Source organism: Dromaius novaehollandiae, chromosome 21 (assembly GCF_036370855.1).
Source record: "Dromaius novaehollandiae isolate bDroNov1 chromosome 21, bDroNov1.hap1, whole genome shotgun sequence".
NCBI classification, from domain to species: Eukaryota; Metazoa; Chordata; class Aves; order Casuariiformes; family Dromaiidae; genus Dromaius; species Dromaius novaehollandiae.
This window is the reverse complement of record NC_088118.1, coordinates 9639345-9661582: the sequence shown is the minus strand read 5'-3', so window position 1 is coordinate 9661582 and position 22238 is coordinate 9639345. Positions and strand designations below refer to the sequence as shown.

The 22238-nt window shown below is 51.6% G+C and overlaps 1 protein-coding gene and 1 non-coding gene across 2 annotated transcripts; one reads left to right on the top strand and one right to left on the bottom strand.

The window, feature by feature from the left end:
• Positions 1-5504: 5504 nt before the first annotated feature.
• LOC135330442 (olfactory receptor 14J1-like) lies at positions 5505-20710 on the bottom strand. The gene is made up of 2 exons (XM_064524088.1): positions 20644-20710; positions 5505-6463 (listed from the first exon to the last, which is right to left on the bottom strand). The coding sequence occupies exons 1-2, from the start codon at positions 20708-20710 to the stop codon at positions 5505-5507; spliced, it is 1026 nt and encodes a 341-aa protein (XP_064380158.1).
• Positions 16961-17032, top strand: TRNAV-CAC (transfer RNA valine (anticodon CAC)). The gene has a single exon. It is a non-coding gene; the product is annotated as a tRNA-Val (tRNA).
• Positions 20711-22238: the final 1528 nt, after the last annotated feature.

Below are 22238 nucleotides of genomic sequence, written 5' to 3'. Positions count from 1 at the left end.
ACTATTCAAGAAAAAATTTCAACGCTGGCCGAACTCATTAGGAAAGGAAGAAACCGAATATTGCAAATTGAGGGAGCACCACCGAATACCATTTGGCTGCCATTGAAACCCAACGACCTAAAATGGTCAGGCGGTTGTTGAACGAGCAAACAGCACTGTCAAACAATATATAGAAAAGTTTAAGGACATCCTAGACATCAAGGAAAAAATTGATAAGACCCTATTTGTACTAAACTATTTGTGTGTATTCGGGGACGACAAAGAACCACCAGCAATCAAACATCATATAGAAGAAGAAAAGGCTGGTAGCCGGACCTTTAGAGTAAAATACCGGGACATGAAAACGGGAGTATGGATAGGTCCAGCAGAGGACGCCTGACACTCTTCGCCCCTGACTTACATGATCAGCGTTGGTCAAATCTGACTGCAGCAATCAGACATAGAAGAAGTGAGAATCGTCGAGGCAAGCGTGAATTGAAAAAACTAGGTTCAGATTGTGCTGATGATGTAGAATTATGGGGACCTGCGGAAAGGTTTTTCGCCGCAGCTTTAGCTCCTAACGTTGCAGTTGCGCATGCCATGTCTAATCTAAATAAACTTGCTTGTTGGGCTGTTAGGCAATCAAATGTTACTACACAAATTCTCTCTGAAATGTCACAGGATATGGAAAGCCTGAGACATGCAGTGTTGCAAAATAGAGCAGCTATAGACTTTCTGCTTTTGGCACAGGGACGCGGGTGTGAGGATTTTGAAGGAATGTGTTGTTTTAATCTTTCTGATCATGGACAGTCAATCCATGAGCAATTGAAATGGCTAAAGGACCACACCCAGAGAATCACCGTACAGTATAATTGGTTTGATGATCTGTTTAGAAAGATGTTTGGCAATGTGAGTACCTGGATTTTGAGCTTGATCAAAGAAGGGCTACGTATTCTATTCATAATTGTATTAATTTTAATTGCTGTAAGAGTGATTTTTGGCTGCTTAACACAAAAGCTTGAACAATTAACTAAAAAGGTCTTTCTCGCACAAAATAAAAACGGGGGAATTGTGGAGGACTGGCTTGAGGGCAGAGGTCATGTGAAGATTGAACAAATAAAGGAAGCAGAACTAAGTGCATATCGCACACAGTTGATGTGAGCCAAGTCCCGTATGAGAGTAAAAACAGCTAGAGCCAAGGACACATTGTCCTTGGCTCCAAGGTGTTATCAATGATTAGTCCTGGGAACTTGCGGGTGATGTAATGCAGAAGTTGCTGGGTAAACCAAATTGCTGTTACCAATAAGGAGCTCAGCTTTTGCAATATGTATGAGCCTGATTAGTCCTATGCTATATAAAGAAAGACCACACCTAATAAAGTTGAAGTACACTGATCACTCATATTGAGCGTCTGGGTCTTCCCTCCGTCGGCTCCTCCCGTGCAAGTTTCCAACATTTGTCCAAAGTGTTTTCTGAGTCAAGAGATTCACTTGGACCCAGCCTTCCCCCCTATCCAACACACACAGGCTTATGAGATGTATAACTTTGCCTAGGAGAGTAATTCCAGTGACTTCAAGACAGTTATTTCTATCCTCAGTCAAGAGCATGCAAGTACACTTGTGAAAGTGTGGTAAAAGCACAACGTAAAAGGCAAAGAAGACATGTTTACTAAAAGCACATCTTCTGACAGTTTGCCATTGCAAAATAGAGTTGTTAGTATGCATAATAGAAATCCACTTAGCATTTCAATGCTTTAACCAAAGTGTCAGTTCTTTCTTCATGAAGGCAAAACTCTAAAAACTAGGAAGCTAAATTCCATCTTGTGTTCCAGTGACTTTAGGAAGACGACTACACCGATTTCAATCAGCAGTCCTGCACACAGAAACAAAAATCCTAACTGGATGTGTATACCATCAAATGTTTTGAAAGGGCATAATTTGGACACTTTAAATTCCCTCTAAAGAAACTCCTGAAATTCCAGCATGTCAACAGTCCCTGGCATCAAGGCAGGTCTCTTTTCTGACAGAAGACTCCAGTAGCTCAGGGCTAACTCCCTAGGTGAGGGGTCACTGCTGGCCCTGGAAACAGTCCTCCATTTCCTCAGGATTGGGGAAGCCATGTTGCCAGGCTGCTAAGTTTCCACCTTATCTTTCCAAAGAGGATGAGAAAGAGTAGGTTTAGGATAGGTTAGGATCATAGTTAATACAGGCCTCCTTGAAGAGTACAAAGCACTTCAGCCCAAGTAGCACTACCTCAAACATCGACATCTTCGAGGCTCTACCTGAAACCATTCTTGCAGGTCCTTCAAATGATATCATGAAATATCATGACTAATGCTGTCCTGCTATCGAAAGCTCTTCAGCTTCTCCCCAAACATCTGTTGCTCCCCCCTGCCAGTTCATCTGCCTCCTCTCATTTCATTTTCACATATTGTGCAGGCCACTAAACTCAGACTGCTAGGCAACCTTCATCCATGTAGACAAACTACCTCTCGATCTAGGCAAGACTCAATAGCAAAGCCTTTCATTCCTCCTTAAAAGGATGCAGTTGCTTAGCTTTTGTCTCCCAGAATCTGTTGGCAATTGCTGAGGAGAAAGTTGAAAGCTGGGAGGAAGAAAAAAAAGTGTTCTGCATTTCCACATAATACTTAAACATAATCCAGAAAAGCTAACCTACTGTTGCTTAGAAGAGAATTGTAGTGCATAAAGAAGCAAAACATTGGAAGGGTTTTGTTTCATTATTTGAAGTACTTTCAACATTATTGAAAGGAAAGAATTTAAAGTTGCATTTTATCTGACTCAACTGAGTTTTGCTGATGAACAATATATACAGATAGTCTTTAAACCTATAGCTATTCTGCTTATAAAAGGAAACAGCTGGTCGTTCAAGCAGCAAATTACAATTGATTTCCAAGAGGTAAACCTCTCCTGCTTATAAACTAATCAAATTGACATGTACATAAACCACTCACAAACAGGAAAACCCCAAGCCCCACCTTTATAAACCAGGACACTTTTTGAGTATATTCGCCTTTTATTACACAAGAAACTAAGCCTGTAACTATGACAAGGCATTGCTTATATTTTGAATCTGCACATATGCCTTACTTTTTGATTCTACATATATTCTGGATTTTACCCCTTCTTAAGAAATTACTTTCTATTACTACTACAAAAGCTCAATATCAACAGAACTTTTTTCAGCACACAGATGTATTGCTACCTCAGTTTACCTACAGGTAAGTTCAACAGAACACATGTCATAGGTTAAATAAAGGTAAAGAAACTCCATCATTTCCTCCATTTATAAATTCTTTGTTATGGGAGTTTTCTTTCTGAATGGCCTACTGTAAAGCAGAGAAGCAGTAGAATTTTACATTAAAATATTTAGAGTTTACTCCTAGCCCCTCCAACAAAGTCCGAGTGCTCTTAGAAAATCGATTCTAAAAGGCCAGCTGTAGAGAGCCCGCTTAGAGCCACCGGTGCCAACAAATTAAACCTTATGCTAATGGGTTAAACATTGCTACCATTTAGATTCTGTACAAGAGCAAGGAGGAGAGCACTTCACAGTCAGGTGGTTGCTCCTCTTCTTCAGTAGTTTCCTCCGTTGCCTGGTCTCTAATCACGCTCACCTCCTGAAAGCTCGGTCAGGGCTGCGCTTCCTACATCTCATCAAATGTTCCTCATTGTCATCAGAGGAGGAAGATGGGGAAACACTGCTCTAGACTGTAGACTTTCCATCTGCAAGCATTTCAACAGCAATAACAAAAACAAGATTAAGAACACACTAAGTCATGTCAAGATTCAAGTGAAGTCTATCTCAGAATGCACTGAGAAATCTATGATGTTTCCAGCCCATTATATTCCTCATGCATCTGATTTCCTAGCACATTACATGTTTTTCCTTGTGAGCACAAAATTCAGACGTTTGGGGGAAGGAAAAACTTCCCCAGTGTGTCCATGCAATGCAGGGGACAACCTGGTCTCTTCTCTTCTGCAGCCTCCATGTCCTGCTGCCTTGCCCAGGAGAATGGGATTTGCCCTGCAAGCATGTTGCCCGTTCACACACAGTAGCTGCCTGCTGGCATTTTTCCTCTCCCAGGCACTTTCCAGCCCTGCCCAGCCCCTGCGCAGCTCTCTTCACCCCCTCACCCTCTCCCCAGCCCAGCCCAGCAGAACAGCCCGGGCTGGGGTCGGCCCTGCAGCAGTGCCCATCACTGGGTGCTGCAGAGTTCGGGGCACTCACACCACAGTCTTAGCCCCTCTGAAGTGAAGACAGCTGCTGGGGGGCAGAAAGGGGTGTCAGCCTCCCCCACCATCCCCAGGGCTGGGGACTAGCACTGGCGCAAGGAGATGGAGGCCATCCACTCCCTCTTCCCACTGCTCTCATATCTGGGAGGTCCTTAACCCTGACTGCCTCCATAGCCTCTATGGCAGCCTCCTCTCCAGGACAGCACAAGCTCCCTGGCCCCAGGACTCCTCAGGCAACTCCAGAGAAAGAGCAGCCTGCCCTGGGCTGGCACACATAGAAGCAGGTCTTCATTTATTCCTCCTCACCAAACACAAGGTTGCTCCTTTGATTTTATCCAGAGATGACCCTGCTCCCCAGAGGGCCTTTCCCCGGTGAGTGTGTCCAGCTGTTCCTGCACCCCTCCCCTATACTCCCTGCAGGGTCCCTGTGTGAGCAGGCTGTGGGGCCACGAGGTGACTCTGCACTAGCCATGCTGGTCAGCACTCAAAGCAAACCCAGCTGGACCAGCATCGTTGCACCCGAGAACCCCTTCCCCAGGGTCTGTGGCTATGGACGAGTCACAGGGCATTTCCAGTCACTCAGGATATGTTCAGATGCGTCATTAGATGCAGCCCACTGCCTCTCCCAAGACTGCTGATCCCCTATTCGATGCATGCCTCAGTTTAGCCTTTTCGGTGATTCCACTTGGTTTTGTGAGTCTTCGCTCACTGCCCATCCAAGGCACACACGGCTCCCAGAGATCCCCTGTGCTCTCTGGATAGCTCCATATGCCCATCCAGAAGGGCAAGCATCTGCCACCAGCCCTGTAATAGGTGGCACAGTCCTCGGCAGATACCACTTGAACACTCAGTCTCTCCATGGGCACTGGAGACTCAAAAGTGACAGCTGAATCTAGCCCCCATTCCCTAACACATAACCCTAGGAGCATATCCCCCTTAGCCCATGGAATACCCAAGCACAGCAACAGGGCCTTTTTGAGTGCAATTCCCTGGAGCAATCTTGCCTCCAGCCTGAGCAGAAGAGCCCAACTTTCAGGCACTGTACTGAGAAAATCCTCTTTTATTACAGAGATGCTATTTGGGAGGCCAGCTCTGACACAGTGATAGGCAGATGTAGGGAAGGCCTCTGGGTCATGTAGATGGGCTTTGTGCCTCTGCAGAAGTGGCATCAATTCAAACATTTGTGTACAAATATGTTTATCACAGATGGAACACGAAAAGCACAAGAAAGTCCTGAGACAGACTGTGAATCGCTTGTGAGGAGAGATGGAAAGCTTACTGCTGCCGAAATAGTACCAATAGAATCAGTTTCCTTAGTGCGTCCTTGAACTCCTTGTTCCTCATGCTATAGATGAGGGGGTTCACTGCTGGAGGCACCACCACGTACAGAACAGCCACCACCAGGTCCAGAGCTGGGGAGGAGTTGGAAGGGGGCTTCAGATAGGCAAACATGACAGTACTGGCAAACAGGGAGACCACAGCCAGGTGAGGGAGGCACATGCAAAAGGTTTTGTGCCGGCCCTGCTCAGAGTGGATCCTCAGCACAGCAGTGAAGATCTGCACATAGGACACCACAATGAAAATGAAACACCCAAAGCCCAAAGAGGAACTAACCAAACTGACCCCAGCTTCCCTGAGGTAGGAGTTTGAGCAGCAGAGCTTGAGGATCTGGGGGATTTCACAGAAGAACTGCTCAACGGCATTGCCTTGGCAGAGTGGTATTGAAAATGTGTTAGCAGTGTGCAGGAGACCATTGAGAAAACCACTGCCCCAGGCAGCTGCTGCTATTTTGACACAAGCTCTGCTGCTCATGAAGGTCCCATAGTGCAGGGGTCTGCAGATGGCAATGTAGCGGTCATACGCCATGACAGTGAGAAGAGAACACTCTGCTGTTATCAGGAAGACCAACAGAAAGACCTGGGCAACACATCCTGAGTAGGAAATGGTCCTGGTGTTGCAGAGGGAATTGGCCATGGATTTGGGGACAGTGACAGAGATGGTGCCAAGGTCGACAAGGGAGAGGCTGAGGAGGAAGAAGTACATGGGGGTGTGGAGGCGGTGGTCGCAGGCTATGGCAGTGATAATGAGGATGTTGCCCAGGAGAGCAGCCAGGTAGATGCCCAGGAAGAGTGAGAAGTGCAAGAGCTGCAGCTCCCGTGTGTCTGCAAACACCAGGAGGAGGAACTCGTTGAGGGAGCTGCTGTTGGACATTTGCTTCCTCTGGACTTTGAGGACTGTCCAAGGAGAAAAAGACATTGACAAGTTAGAACAGGCTTCTCCGAGCCATACCTATTCCATTTCTCACAGACACCCCCACCTTTCCTCTGCCCTCTACCTTCATTCAGCTCCCTGCCTTTAGTTCTGGTTTGCACTGGGCAAGTGTGCCATGTGGAGCAAGGGCCTCTGCCCATGGTCTCTGGAGGAGTCAGTTCTGCTCTGCTGGGGGTGTGAACAGAGGTGTCAAAAAGTCTCAGGTATTTGGTGGCATATCTGGGGATGGGCACTGTGAGCTGAGGGAAGGGGACTTGCTCCAATGACCCAGTGGGAGACCCATAATGGGACCCAAATACAACACTCATGCCATCTGTCCCCTGAAAGAGCAGATCCTTGTGAGGGATTTATCTCCCACAACATTACCCTGTTGAACAGAGGGGTCTGTATCTGAATCAGTCTAGCTCCCACTCTAGCAAGGCAGAGAAGCACTCAAGTGAAGGCAAGGGGTAACATAACCTTTTCTACATGTCTCCATTCCAACGAGATAGACCTCTCCTCACCCCAGTTTACTATCTGTGCTCTTTCTCCAGGCCCTGTAGTGGGAATGGGAAGGGACTAGCTCTGACAGCTGCATTTTGAAGCAGATTACACCCACTCCTTATGTGGAAGGGTGGTTCAACATTTTGACACTTATTTTCTACAGAAAATGATCTGCAGCGGAGGTCTGGTCACATATTTAATTTCATGTGCCTCTATCACACCGTGGGAGCATTCTTTGATAGGGTAGAAAACTTTAGCATTTCACTTGCTCTCAGCATGAGCACTTGTGCATCCCTGGAGGAAAAATGGGCTCACTGTGACTTTGTGCAGAGTCGTGGGACCTGGTCTGTCGATGAGTTTTGCCCCTCACTGCCCTGTGCTTGCACCTCTCTCAGCTAAAGGACAGTCACACTCACAAGTTCCTCTAAGGTAAGCTGAGAGCAGAAGAGTTCAGTTTCACAGGGAAGTTTCACAATTTCTTCTCTCTCAGACCAGCTACAGAGAGAGTGATGAAGAGCGTGACAAGGTCAGCTCTTTTCCCAGCACCACAGGGTGCATTTCCCGGAGCCACACAAGTGAGATGGGGGTTGAGGAACCTTGCTCCCATGCAGACCCCTCTATTGCAGAACTGTCAGTTTCAGTGTCTGCAAAGGCACCCAAGAGCAAGAACAGGAGCAGCGTGGACAGGAGGGGAAACAAGGAGCAATACCATGGCCCTGCTGCCAGGAAAGCCTTTACCTTTACCCAGCTGGGCATTCCACCTTGCAGATGGTGACACTGCAGGGCAGTCACTCTCAGCCCCTTTGTCGAGTAGCACAAAATGGGCCCGTGGAAGAAGAGAGGCCCCTCTCCTCTGCCAGAGGTCTGTCTGCAGAAGAGGTGGCTCATGCCCTGGACTCCGTGACTGTCAGGGCAGAGGCTCTGCTGGGTAGGAGAGGGGACATGGGGGGCTTGCTCAGAGGAAGGTTCTGCATCAGAGGGGCTGATCACAACTTGCCGAAATCCATCTGCCCATGACAATTCTTCTGGCAGTTCCATCTCATTCCCTGCCCATCTCTGTTGCCTGGAGCTGTCCCTGCAGGGAGCTGTTTCTCTGTCCCACCGTCTTTTCCCTGTCAGTGCTCACAGACCCCATCCCACCCTCTGTGTGTTCAGTTCTACACTACAGAGACTGCCCAGGTCAGGGCACTGTCCAGGGGCATCTGTGTGCTCACGGATCCTAAGAAGCAGGTCAGAAAAACTCTGATAAGGCCATAAAGGTGCTGTCTGTAGGCTGAGGTGGGGTTGAAGGGCTTTGCTGAGGTTTCTCACAGACATCCTGATCTCTGAGAGTGAAGGTCTGGGAGTCCCAGGTGCTTGCCAAAGCAGAAAACTCTTTCCTTTTTTCTCCTCCTTGTCAAAATTTGGAAACCTAATGCACACACTCTGGAAGGAAAGCTCCTTCCCTTTCAAGGAGCCTTTTTCTCACCTGCCTCTGAAAAGACCCCTTGGAAGTGTCCTGCGCATGAGCTAGAGCTGAGCGCAGCCCGGGCCCATGCAGCAGCCTCTGAATGGGAGAAGGAGCATGCCCTGCTGGGCATCGATCCTCCCACTCAGAGCTTCTCCCCACAGCACCTTGGGGAGTTCCCTGGGCAGGCTGAGTGCTGACCCTCACAGGCAGCAGGGTCACTGCCCCAGGCACACAGCACTCGGGGGTGTGGGCACACTGCTCTGAATTACAGCCCTGGGCAGACCTGTGTGCACTCCCTGGCTTCACACCCCTGCAGCATCCCTGGGAGAAGGCAGCAGGATGCCCTGTCCCAGTGATGGTGTGGCAGGGAATCCCTGCTCTGAAGCATCTCCCCCTCTTCTGCACTGCAGAAGCTGGAAGAGCCATCCTGAAAAAAACCTAACAAACAGTCATGGGATGGATGTGTTTAGAAGATCCCCTCCAGGAACCTCAGTAGTATTGCTATACAGCCAGAGACTTACTGTGTCAAGGGCTGGGAAGGTTTCTCCCACAGTGCGCTCTGTCCTCCCACTCCAGACTGCCTTTCTCTTCTCTGTGTCTTGTCTCATCTTGTGCCGGCAACAGCAAGCGGTGCCCAGAGCCCTGCCGCTCTTTGCAGAGGAGCTGCTCCTGGACAGAGCTGTCTCTCAGCAGTGCTGCCAGGTTGCCATGAGCTCCCCCACCATCCCAGGAGCCTGGCCCCGCTCAGGAGCAGAGGCCCAGCTGAAGACGTGAACTTCGCTGTCCCTTGTGCTCCCTCGTCCTGGGAAATGTTCACTGAAGTAGACTAAAATAATCACCAATGGTCCCTCTCTAAGTCTGCTTCAGTGAACATTTCCCAGGATGAGGGAGCACAAAGGAAAACTTTCCTGAGTGCCTGTCTGTCTCTCTCTCCTTGCCTCCCTTGGCACCAGGATCATGATGTTGCTCCTTGTTTCCCCTGCTGTCCATGCTGCTCCTGTCCTTCTCTCAGGCTTTCAAGTGTTGGGGTGGGGGGTGGGGGTTCAGGTGCAGTTCACACACCAACGCTGCAAGTTGTGCAACAGAGAGCCTGCGCAGGAGTGAGATTGCCCCAGTCCCCTTCAAACCTGTGTGGCTCCAGGAAATCCAGTCTGTGGGGGCTGGGAAATCCCTCCCTTAAGGAGAGACCCTCTGTAGGACATTTGAATGTTTTCCTGTGGTGTCCTGCCAGGCTTTGAACTGCCCTCCAGAAAGGCACAACTGTCTCATTGCATCTCTCCGGTATCTGAGAGAAGCATGAAGAAGCTGCAGAGATGTTAGTACAGAAATGGTGGTGGGAGGCTGTATGTGGCAGCTGAAAATAGCCCTGTGTGTCCTTGGCTAGAAGGGGAGTGTGGAGACCTCCCTCTGGTGCTCTGAGAAAGGGTGCGAAGTCTGGAGATCTGCACTTTGAAACTGAACTCCTCTGCTCTCAGCAGTGGCTGGTTTCTTTTTAGGGTGACATCATCCTCCAGCTCCAAGGGGTGCGAGCACGGGACAGCTGGGACCAAGGCTAATAGGCAGCCTAGCTTTCCTCACTCTGCACCAGTGACAGTGAATCCTTTTGACAGAAATAGCGAGTGTCAGAGCTTTTCACCCCCATGCCCGTGTATCCTCTACTGTACAGCAGGATGAACTCCTATGGAGCTCAGGGGCAGAGGTCCCTTGTCCTCACGACACCCTCTACCAGCACAAACAAGAGCTCAAGCAAGATACCTGCCCAATAAAGAGAGAGGCAATGTGGTGCTTTTAATGAGAGATGGAACTTTTTTTCCCCTTGACAGGTGTCTCCTAACTTGTATATGTCTTTTCCTCCTTTGACAGTCCTCAAAGTCCAGAGGAAGCAAATGCCCAACAGCAGCTCCTTACTGCGGCCTTGTTGCCTCCTCATCCCCAGAGAGTCCAGGAGGTGCTGTATCGTTGTTCTGCACTCGGGATTGCACACCCCCACCCTCACACTGCCCCCAGGAACAGCCCTGAGCTTCCCGTGAGGGAAAGGATCGCCAGAGCCAGGGCTTAGTGCTTGGCAGATCTACTGCCAGAAAACACATCAAGGTTTCCTTGGCATAGCCTTGCTTGAAATGTTTTTGACAGATAGATAGAAAAAGATAGAGGAAAACACAATTAAAAGGAGTTCACCAATAAGATCATTAGATTCTGGAAAAACAAGGCAAGGTTAGACTCCTTGAAGCTCAAAGCAGCAACTGGAGAGCTGAGAGGCTTCTGAGAGAATTAAAAGTAAGGGGAGGAGGAAAAATGGGAAACAAGAGAAAGTTCCTATGTCCAAAGAGTCTGATGCAAAGATGACTCTGGAAACAATCAACTTAACCAGGGCATGGGGATATATGTGAAAGATTAGTGAGGTGAAAACCACAGCGTAAGACAGAGCAGTGGTAATGCAAGTTCAGTGGCAGATGAATACCTCTTCTCCTGAGGTTCATACCCTTCCTCAGAATTTCCATTATTACATCAAGGGAAAACACTGACAGTTCATTAAAATTAATAATTTCAGCTGATAAAAATGTGCTAATATTGTCTGCAATTTTTTAAAAAATTTCTTCAGCTTTTCAGGCAGCGCTCAGGTATCTAACCACAAGCATCCGGGGCACTTGGAGAGGCCCTGGAATATCTGAGATAGCTGCCTGGGACAGGCAGCTCTCACAGAGGACCTGCGGGAGACTGGAGCCCTTTAGAGCAGCATGAAGAGGATAGAGAGAGGGGAAAAAGGCACCTAGAATGGCACCAAACCTCTGTGACCTTGCAACTGCATCCCACCCCAGTTCTGAAAATCACTGTCCTTAAAAAAAACACACACAAAAAACATCCCCAGCAAAAAAGTCCACCATACTAAAAAACAAAACAAAAACAAAATAAAAAAATAAGGAAAATGAAAGAAACAGAAAATGTTAAAAGCTGAAGAGTGTAAAAAACCATTTCTTTCATTTAGTTTCTTTTTTATTTCATTTTTTTTCTTTTACCCTGTGTTGGAAGCTAAGACCTAGCCCTCAGCGCTTGCCTTCAAGTGCTAGAGCAGGCTCTAGTCCTCACCCCCACACAAACACACACCCCCAGGCCACAAAAATAGCCCATTCCCAAAACCCTCAGCAGAAACACGATGCCCTGCACTCGGCCATCACGCAAAAGCTTTCCCCAAGCCCACCAACTGCAAAGCCCAAACTCCCCGCTTATGCCTCAAGACTAAGCCCTATTCTGCTCCCGCAAAGGCTCGAACCCTCCAGGTGACTTGTAAGCCGAGCGCCAGGGCGTTTGGGGCCTGGGAGGCAGAGGCAGAGGCATGGCATGTCAGGGCTGGTGTTCAGTCTTGGAGGGCAAGCGCATGGAGCTGAGAGCAGAGGGCAGAGGCAGGCGAGGGGGAGCTGCAAGTGCAGGGGTGAGGGCTGGGCTCTTGGCTGTGAGGTCACTTGCGGTGCAGGCAGCTGCTTGGTGGGGAGCAGCAGGCTGGCACTGTGAGGTGCTGCAGGGGAGGGCGGGTCCTGCCAGGAGGGCAGAGAGGTTGGGGCATCACAGAGGCAGGGGCAGGTTTTGGGGGACAGCGCTTGGGTGCTGATGAGCAGGTGCTCTGTGTGCCCTCAGCCAAGCAGCCAGAAGCTGGAGACTAACAGCAAAGTCCTAACCCCCTGCTGATTCCTGAAGCCTAAGCCCATTCTACCAAAGCCCCTGACACGGTCCCATACACATCTAATTAGCTGGGGAGTGAGTCAGGTGGACAGAGAGTTTGCACTGAACAGGGATCAGCCCTCAGGGCAAGGTGTCTAGGTGTCGGTACTGCACAAAGGAAGGATAGACTACCTGGTCTGGAAAAGGAGAGCCAAATGTCAGAGGGTTCATCTTGTCCCTGAGGGACACCAGGGTTGTTGCTCCATGGGATGTGCTGCCCAGGGCTTCCTGGTTCTCTTCTTGATGGCACCAGAGTTTTGTCTTCTCACTGTCATGGCCTACAGCTGCCACATGGCCAGCTGCAGACCCTTGCACTATGGGACCCTCCTGGGCTCCAGAGCTTGGGTCCTTGGGTGGTGCTTTGTCCTGGGGTGGTGCTTTGTCCACACAGTGCTGCCCACAGTAGATACCTTCCCAATGCCACCATGTCAAGGCCACATTGTGGAGCAGCTCTCCTGTGCAGTCCCCCAGCTCCTCAGGCTCTGTTGCTCAGCTCAGCGACATTGGCCTCCAGAATAGCATGTCCTTGATGACAGGTGATCTCCTCATTGCAATGTCCAAAGGCTGGACTCTTAATCTACAATCTAGGTAAAGAAAATGCTGCAGCATCTGCACCACAAAACGTGTCTGCTGCTTAGCTTGGCTTCTGCATGGGCTTGGGGGGACAAGTCATGGCGTGCTGTTAGGAAGAAGGGTTGTTTCAGGTGTGGTGGCCTGCTGCCCAGCAGCTGTGGAGATGGGGACTGGTCACTGAACTAGCAACCCAAGGTTGTCACACAGGAGGCCAAGCTCCGTTGCAAGAGGAGAGGGTGTGTGTGCCTTCTGCCCCTGGCACAGTGCTCCCCTCCCACGCACAGGGAACACCTTCAGGAGCAACCTCCTGCACATCTGCCTGGGTATGGGCACAGCTGGCGCAGGGAAGAGAGCTCAAGGGGGAGGGCCGAAGTAGCTCAGCTGGGAGAGCATTAGACTGAAGATCTAAAGGTCCCTGCTTCAAGCCCGGGCTTCGACAAGGGGGTTGTTCTTGGTGCCTCATGGCTTTTTGCAGAGCTGCTCTGTCTTCTCCCAGCCTCCACCAACCCTGGCTGTATCGCACCCCACAGCTGGGGGGAGCAGGCAGCCAGGACCTAGCTGGATGGGGCCCACCCTTGCTCTGACCCTTCCCATCCTGCCTGCCCTCATGTCTCTGTGCCCAAGGGAGGAGCTTGGTGGTACCATGGGGGACCTCAAATGGTGGGAGAGGCATTTGGGTGCTGCACTGGTTCCAGATGGTGATGGAGCTGGTCATGAGTCCCTCTCCAGGGGGATCCCCCTTTGCCTGATGGGGCCTTCTGGCCTCTCCTGGCCCTGCAGAGCCCACGGTGCCTCTGAGCTCCTTGGTTCAGCCTCCTCCCTTGGAATGACTCCACCTGGGATGGGCTCTGGTCTGGTGAGGCCCCATTCCTCGCCCACCCAGCCCCACATGTGGTCCCTGGAGGTCTCCTGAGCTGTCCTGGAAGCTTCATGGTCCCCTCCAGGATGGGTGTGCACCGTCAGCCCTGCTGCCTGGGGCAAGTCCCAGTAGAGAAGTTGGAGACCATAAGAGGGTGACTCATGCTTTACTGATGGTGGATAACTGAGGTCTGCAAGAGTCTCCCTGGGGCATCCTTGAGCTCCTCCTTCTTCATGCCGTGGATGAGAGGCTTCACAGCTAGAGGCACCAAAGAGCCAGAGCCAGAGCAGCCACCAGCACATCCAGTGATAGGGAAGACGTGCGGGGGGGCTCCAGGTGGGCAAAGAAGAAGGTGCTGAGATACAAAGAGGCCATAAGCAGGGGAGAAAGGCAGGTGGGAAAGGCTTTGTGAAATCAAGAAGATACCCAGGAAGCCCTGGTCACCTCCTCCCAAGTAGGGAACAGCCCTGGTGTCCCTCAGGGACCTGGCCATGGATTTGGGGACAGTGGTGGAGATGGAGCCAAGGTGGAGGAGCAAGATGTGCATGGGGGTTGTGGAGGCAGTGGTTGCAGGCTTTAGCTCTAAGGATGAGGCCATTGCAGAAGGAGGGCAGCCAGGCAAATATCCAGGAGCATTGAGAAGGGCAGAGTGCAACTACCCCCCACCCCTTATCTTAGGCCCCAGCTGACCACAATTAACTGGCAGATCCCAGTGCTGACCAGGAGGAACTAAGTGATACTGGTTGCAACTGGTGAGGCCAGAAACAGGCATGAGATCAGCAAAAAGGTACATCTCCACACCAAATATTGTAGGACCAGGAGTCAAACGCCATGCCCATACATAGCACTGCAGCCTAGAGCCCATTGAGCTCTCCTGCACGGCAGTGGGCTGCCCGGCAGTGAATCGCCTCTTGAGCAGGGATGCCTCTCAAGGTTGCTCTCCAGGAGTTAAGAGAACCTCTGACAAGAAACCGTTGGAGAGGTAAGAAACCAACACTTGAGCAATAACAAATATGCAGTAAGAGTTGCTTGCTATGACTAAACTGTATTGCTATCTTCAATAAACTTGTTTGCAATAAACCCATAACTAATATCCTCCCTGCCCCATGATAATTCAGAAGGCCTTTCTCAGAAGAGACTTCCTTTTTTTCTATTAGTTTTTCTTTTCTTTTCTTTTCTTTTTTAAGAATTTTCTCTAACCTTTCTCTGGGGTGCTAATAAAATAGTATCTTTCTTAAGAGAGAGAGTTCGTTCCTTTCTTTGGGGATCCAAAAGAACCATCATGTCCTGGTGCAAAGCAGGAGCACTGGCTGCAGGAGGCACTGGGCAAGAGGAGGGAGATAGATCCCATGAGGATGAGGTGGATGTTTCAAGGCAGTGGCTGGGGGTGTCAAAAAAGGTCCCCCAAAGCTCAGCACAGTGGTAGTAGCCTGACTCAATGCCAGACTAGGCAGTGTCCAACTTTGATGAAATGTCAGCGTGTCAGCGTGCTTGTCTCTGGTAGGAGAAGGGAGAGAAACAGCACAGAGGGGCCTGGCTGCAGCCCCTGATGAACATGCCTCTGCATCAGCTCAGTCCTGCTGACAGAGCACAAGGCAGGGTAGAAATTCAGTGATTCCTTGGGGTCTAGCAGGGAGGTTGAAAAGTGACAGTAAGACTGAATTCACAACAGCCCCAGATCACCGATAGGCAGTCATGTTTGCTCTCCAAATTTACCTTCCTTTGCATTTCCTGAACATGCCCCACAGACTTGGCTTTTGTGTCCCCTCTCCTCTCTCTAGCAGCTCACAGCACAACTAGCTTGATGTTCCCCACTTGCCTCACCCAAAGCTACTCACCCATCAGGCTGCCCTGTCCAGCCCAGCTGCAGCACCTTGCAGCCCTCCATCCCTGCACAGAGGCAGAAGGCCTGCTCCTGCAACTCCACAAGCTGCTTTGCTCCTCTTGCCAGCTCTTGCTGCTGCTGAACCCTGCCCTCCCATCGGCAGCTCAGCTGCAGCTGCAGCCCAGGACATCTTGCTCTGTCTCCAGTCTCAGCCTCTCTCCAGCCAACATGTCAGACCAAGGACTGAGCACAGACTGGACACAGAGCGCTGTGCTCTCCCCGGAGGTTGTTCCTGTGGTGGACGAAGGACTGACCCTGCCATGGGGGGGGACTCTGGCAGAGCTGTCTGCATGTCACACACATGTCTGAATTGCTTCCACATTCCCACACAGTGGCTGGAGCAGGGACTCATCCAGCCTCTGGCACTGCCCCATGGCACCGCACCTGCCCTTCTCCCCATTCAGTAACGAGATGTACAGACACGACCACCCAGCATGGACAAACACGCTTCCCTCTCCTGTCCTTCCCATCAGGGAAGAGCATGGCACCACCATTTCAGCTCAGCTTCAACAGGATGCTCGTGCATCCTTCATGCTGCTCTCCAGCTTCTCTGGCCATCTTACATGGTCCAGAAAGGAGGTCCCACAGCAACGGGCATGTCCCATCCAGCAGCAGATCAGCTGTCCCAGAGCCAGCTGCCCAGGGATGTAGCTCCAGAGAAGTTTGACTTTTGTTGTGACCAAGCACACGAGAGGAGCGGGCAAAAGGGGCTGTCCATCCAAGCAAGGTTAACAGGCAAACATGCTCCCCCGCTGTGCCACAGAGACCCCAGCCTGGGGCTGTCCTGGAGCAGCTCTGGCCAGTGTCAGGACAGTCCCCAGTGCTGTGGGAATGGGAATGGGAATGTCCCTGAGCCCAGCCACGCCCCCAAACCCAGCCATGTCCCCAGCACCAAGGAAGGCAACGCTGCCCTTCACCCACTGCTGGGTGCTGGTGGGCAGAGCAGTGCAGGGGGAGGCCTGATGCCTGGCTGAGGGGCTGTGGGCACTTCCCTGCCCACCATCAGCTCTGCCTGCTCCTCTGGCCCCTCCACTGTAAATGCAGGGGGCAATCAGGGCTGTGGGCACCTCACCCTGGGGAGGCCATTTCCCTCACCTTCTTCACCACTGCTGCTGGTGTTGGGGACAGATATGATGCACACAGGAGTGCTGCATGGGGTGGCAGAGGGGACTCAGGGGAGCAATTTGCTCCTCTCCATCCACCCTCCCTGCGAGGGACAGAGCACGGGAGCAGCACCTGAAGTGAGAGTCTCCTGCTGCCCCCATTGACTGCAGAGCCGTTGAAGAGGCAGTGCTGTGTGGTGCAGCCCCATTGCAGGAGCAGTGCCCAGCTGAGAGACCATCCCAACTTCCCCCACCCCAACCCGCAGCCCAGCAGGAGGGTTCCAGTGCTGTTTTGTGCTGCAGCTCTTGGCACCAGGGCACAGTAGGGCTGTGCTTGGCAATGGGCACACCAGGGCACGAGAAGACATGCCAGGCCTCAGCAGGCTGCAAGGGGATGTAGCTCAGTGGAAGAGCGCCTGCTTCACATGCAGGAGGCCCTGGCTTCAATCCCCAGCATCTCCAGGGCTGCTTTTGGCCTGCATCTCCCTCCCCAAACTGGCCTGAAGGCTGACATCTAGATGCATTGCTCCTCTACAGAAATGGGGGTCTTGCCCTCTGACAGGATGCCCTGTGTGGAGGGGAGCTCCCAGGGTGGGAGGTGACCATCTGAAATGGCACCCCTAAAGCTGACACTGAGGGGACATGGGCTTTTGTGTCACTACCATTGCAACAACCTGAGTGACCAGCAACAGGCAAACAGGCAGGAGCTGGGAGGTCATCAAGTGCATCAAAATGTCCTCTTAGGAAACATCACTACCCTGTGGGACAGGAGGGGGTGGCATGTATGTGGTGCTGACAGGCCTGGATGGTACCTGAGAGGTTCTGTTAGCTGCAGCATCAGGATTGCCCTGGGCAGGCAGGAAGACCCTGTGAGGGCATCAAGTGCATCAGATGCACCCAACCACGGGGCATGAGAGCTCAGCAGGAGGGGAGAGGGGAGGCAGGTGGAGGTGACCACTGGGGCCATTAACTGGTGACTTGCTACTGTCCCAGCAGCGCCCAACCAGCAGCAGACGAGCAGGAACTGCGGTCACTGCAGGTGGCAGGAGCTCATTCAGCAGCTGGGGAGCCTCTTGATGGGCTCCAGTGACACTTGCAGGAACTAGGGAAAAATCAGAGATGGAGCAAACCCTCCCTGGCCCCCAGTCAGGGCCTTTTTCACATTCAAATGCCACAGGAGACTGTTGGGGAAGAAGGATCGCTACTGGCAGTCTGTGTCCCCACCCAACCCCAAGTTTCTCCCCACAGCTGTCTGCTCCCCCTTTTTCCCCATTGGTCTGATGAACCCCATGACGGTGTTCTTAAGTAGAAGGCACCCCTGCTCTGCGGAGTCCAGGCAGATGGACACACATGTTCTCCTCAATGACCACTATTTCCTGCCAAATTGCAGCCCTATGTCTAATCTCTAGCTTACCCATCTTTGCAGAGAGAAAGAAGGGTCTCACAGGGCGAGCCTGGGTCCAAGGCACACAAGAACTGCTGCTGCAAGCCTGGCCTGGCCAAGTTACTTGGCCCTCCAAACCAGTGGGGCTGCACCTCTATCCAGGAGCACTAGGAACACCAGGAACACCAGGAACATCCAGGACAACCAGGCCTGGTTGTCCCCCTGATGCCATCCCAGCAAGGATGTGGAGGTGCTGCCAAGACCTACTGTCCAAGGGGCTGTGGAGGGCCCCATCCATCCTCTCATGGATGGATTGATCCTGAGGGATCACTGCTGCCAGCACCTGCGTTTGCAATTTGCAACTTGCAGCTATGTTTGTGATTTACAATTTGCACCTGCATTTGCAATTTGCACCTCAAGCCACCTGGTAAGGAAGATAACCAGCATTTCTAGCTGACAGCCTCCCCTGTTGCCCTTGTTGCTTCTTGAAGGGCTCCTCACCTCCTCATGGTACCCTGCAGTTCCCTGACATCTTGCAGTGCCCACCCTGACCCCATGCCTGTTGGGACACCTCACCTCAGTCACCCTGAAGGTGCCCAGCTACCAGTTCTGGGGCACATCAGAGCATGGGAAATCCAAATTCGACCTCGAGTAGGAGTGTTTGCACCAAGAAGGGGTCAAACACTGCGACCTGGGGGTTCCATCCTTGGAGACGTTCAAACCTCGAGCAGGCCAGCCCCCAGCCCCCCGCGTGACGGGCAGACATATGTGTATTTTGCTTCATACTTGGTACAAAAAAGGCTGCAAACACTCTCTTCTACAGAAATATTATGCAGCAGGCTGGAAGAAGGATGAACTTTTAATGTTTTCTCCCTAGCAAACGTGCATCTCCAAATTCACTTGAACTTTTTACTTTCTGTCTTTCAAGGAAACTCCCAGACGGGGGTTTTGACCAAGATGGGACCAGCCCCTTTGAGTTATTCCCCTAAAAATACATCTAGCAATGCCAAAGGAGCAACTTTCCCAAAGTTCCTTCGCTTTTCTGAAGAGCTTCAAGCAAACCCAGGAACCGGCAACTCCCATTTATCAATATTTATATACACATTTAATCTCTATCCCTTTATAAATGTGAATATATGCATCTATAAGGAAATATTTGAGTACATATTATGCATAGAGAGTCATAAATAGAGGCATTACATATAATGCTGCATTTTCACATAAATATATGCAGTATATATTTGTACATATTTCTGCATTCCTCTCTCTCTCTCTACTTCTGTATGTTCATATACTGTCTATATTGTATATAACTTTATATATTTTGATGCTTGAGGACTTCCTGAGGGACCACATGCCTGCAGGGGGCGGGGCTTCAGCCAGATGTTGGGGGCGGAGCTAATGTCACCTCTTATCCTCAGGGCGGGGGAGATGTCCTTTATTCCCCCCTCCCCATGCAAACCCCTCCCCTGTGAACAGGGGACCCGGGTGTCCGGGGGGGACCCAGGCACCCCAGTGTCACTCCACAGCTGAGCCCCCTCCCACTCGTGTAGGAGGGACCCAAGTGTCCAAGGCTCCCGGGTGGCTGGGGGCCCCGATTCTCCAAGGGATCCAGGAGCCTGAGTGTGGCCCCAATACCTGTCCTCTCTCGCCCCATGCACAGGGGACCCAGGGGTCCAGGCAACCCCCAAGAGCTGATCCACTGCCCTCCTGTATGGGGGATCCAGACGTTCAACCTCCCCCTTGAATCGCACCCACACACACAGAAGGCCCAGGTGTCCGGGCAGGGGAGGGGGCAGCTCTTTAGTGCATGCATGCGATGTCACGTGTGTTACAAGTATTACATGTGTCCACAGCATCACAAGCCCATCACACACGTCCTAAGCAGGTCCCAAATACCCCCTGGACGCCAAATACCCTCCACGGTCCCCAGAGTCCACCCATGTCCCAAACTGTTCCCCAGTTGGCCCCCCAATGTCACCTGCACTGGTCCTGAGCATCCCCCACATCCTCACCCTGGTCCCCACTGTCCCTACATGTCCCCAGTGTCCCCCTGTCCATCCCCGGAGTCCTCATGTGTCACCTGCACCCCCATGTCCCCTGAACCCCCCTTTATTCCCCATTGGTCCCCAGTGTCACCCCGTGTCCCCCACATCCCCAGCCTGGTCCCCATGTGCCCCCACAAACTCATTCTGTTCCCAAAGTCCTCACATGTCCCCACTCTGGTCTCGAACATGCCTCTGTGACCCCCATATCCTCACCCTGGTCCCAATGTGTCTCCCATGTGTCCCCCATGTGTCCCCAATGTCCCCTCATGTCTCCCCCATCCTTCCCCCAGTCCGCACATGTCCCCAACTTCCCCACATCCTCATCCCAGTCCTTTCCCACACAAAGCCTTTCCCACCTGCCTCCCTCCCTGGCCATGGCCTCTTTGTATCTCAGCCCCTCATTCTTTGCCTGCCTGGAGCCTCCCTCCATCTTCTCCCCATCACTGGACATGCTGGTGGCTGCTCTGGCTCTTTGGTGCCTCTAGCCATGTATCCCCTCATCCACGGCATGAGGAAGGAGGAGCTCCAGGACGCCCTGAGGAGACTCAGTGGCTGCAATGTCAGAGCAATGGGCTGCCCTGCTGCCCTCACTAAAGACTCCAAATTTCTCTTGTTTCATCCCTGTGTTGAGTTTGTGTCACCTGTGGTGATCATGGTCTTGGACAACCGTTTCAGTTCTTCCCACTGCTCCAGAGATGTGAGCCCCATCGGCCCAACCTTTGGGCCTTCTGCAAATGTGCCATCACTGCGTTACACCTGGCCTCCAGAGTAGCACATCCTTAATGAAGGGTGATCTCCTTACTGCAACATCTGAAGATTTGGCGTGCCTTGTGCTCAGGACCAGCTCCCTGGGTTGGCACAACTTGGCCTGAGGGACCTCCTGCTCCTTGGCCTCTGCTCCTGCATGGCTGTCATGGGGATCAGCAGCCCCTGGGCCACACAGAAGTAGCTCAGCTGGGGGAGCTGTTAGACTGAAGATCTAAAGGTCCCTGCTTCACGCCTGGGCTTTGGCAATAGGGTCCTTCTTGGTGCCTCATGGCTTTTTGCACAGCTGCTCTGTCTTCTCCCAGCCTCCACCAACACTGGCTGTATCCTACCACACAACTCGGGGAGGAAGCAGCCAGGACCCAGCTGGCTGGGGCTCACCCTTGCTCTGACCCTTCCCATCCTGCTGTCCCTCATGTCTCTGTGGCCAAGGGAGCGTTTTGGTGGTACCATGGGTGACCTCAAATGGTGGGAGAGGCATTTGGGTGCTGTGCTGGATCCAGCCAAGTGGGGTTTCCAAAAGGATGTCATCAATCACTCTGCAGTCTCACTGCCTTATCATGCTGGGTCCTCATGGCCTCTCCTGTTGAGCAGGTTGATGAGAGTTGTTGGGTTGTGGTGTCTCCATCCATGCAGATCTGCCAAACATGGCTGGACAAAGCCCTGAGAGACCCACCCTAGTGTCCCGACCCAATATCTCGGGGGGGGATGGGTTTCGTTACGATCCCAAGGACCAGATTAAGACGCTAAAACCAGTTATATATCGTACAACCTTTTAACTTTATTTTCCATGGAGTGGGGAGAAAAGGTGAGGAAAGGCAAAGGGGATGAGAGAGAGAAGGAGAGAGAGAGAAAAGGGGGAGAGAGAAAGAGATATCACCACCCGTGGATCCAGCGGCGTCCTGTTGGTCCTCTTCACCCTGGGTGTAAATTTTAACCATGCGTGTGCAGTAATTACAACTCGAGCAGGGTCCGAGCCCAGGTTCCCGCTGAAAAGTTTGGAGCCAAATCAAGGCAAATTAAATAAATAAATTGTAATGACATGCGTGCAGTGGTTACAGCTCGAGTTGGGTGCCTCTGAAGAGGGACCCCGAACAAAGCAAGCCCTGGGCAATTATAGCTTTTTCAAATTAAGTTTCCCACCCCTCACGTGGTAGTTCAGACCAATAGTAATTTTGGGGTCTGGGGTCTCCTGCTCCCTGTTGGGTCTCATCGTTGTTCCCAGGCAGGCTGCTTTTCTCCCTTATCTTTACTGTTGTGGTTTCTGCTGACAGATGTGTTTTGATCCCTCGGGTTCTGCCCTTCTTTCTCAAGGCCCTGACAAACAGGTGTTGTTCCAGCAATTAGCACTGCCCCAGCAGTGACAGTGGGTGTTATCTTCCAAGGTCCTGACGAAGAGGATATAATCCAGACCACCACCCGCCAATTAAGACTGTTTCAGCAGTGAGGGGAGGCTTTGTTTCCCAGGGTC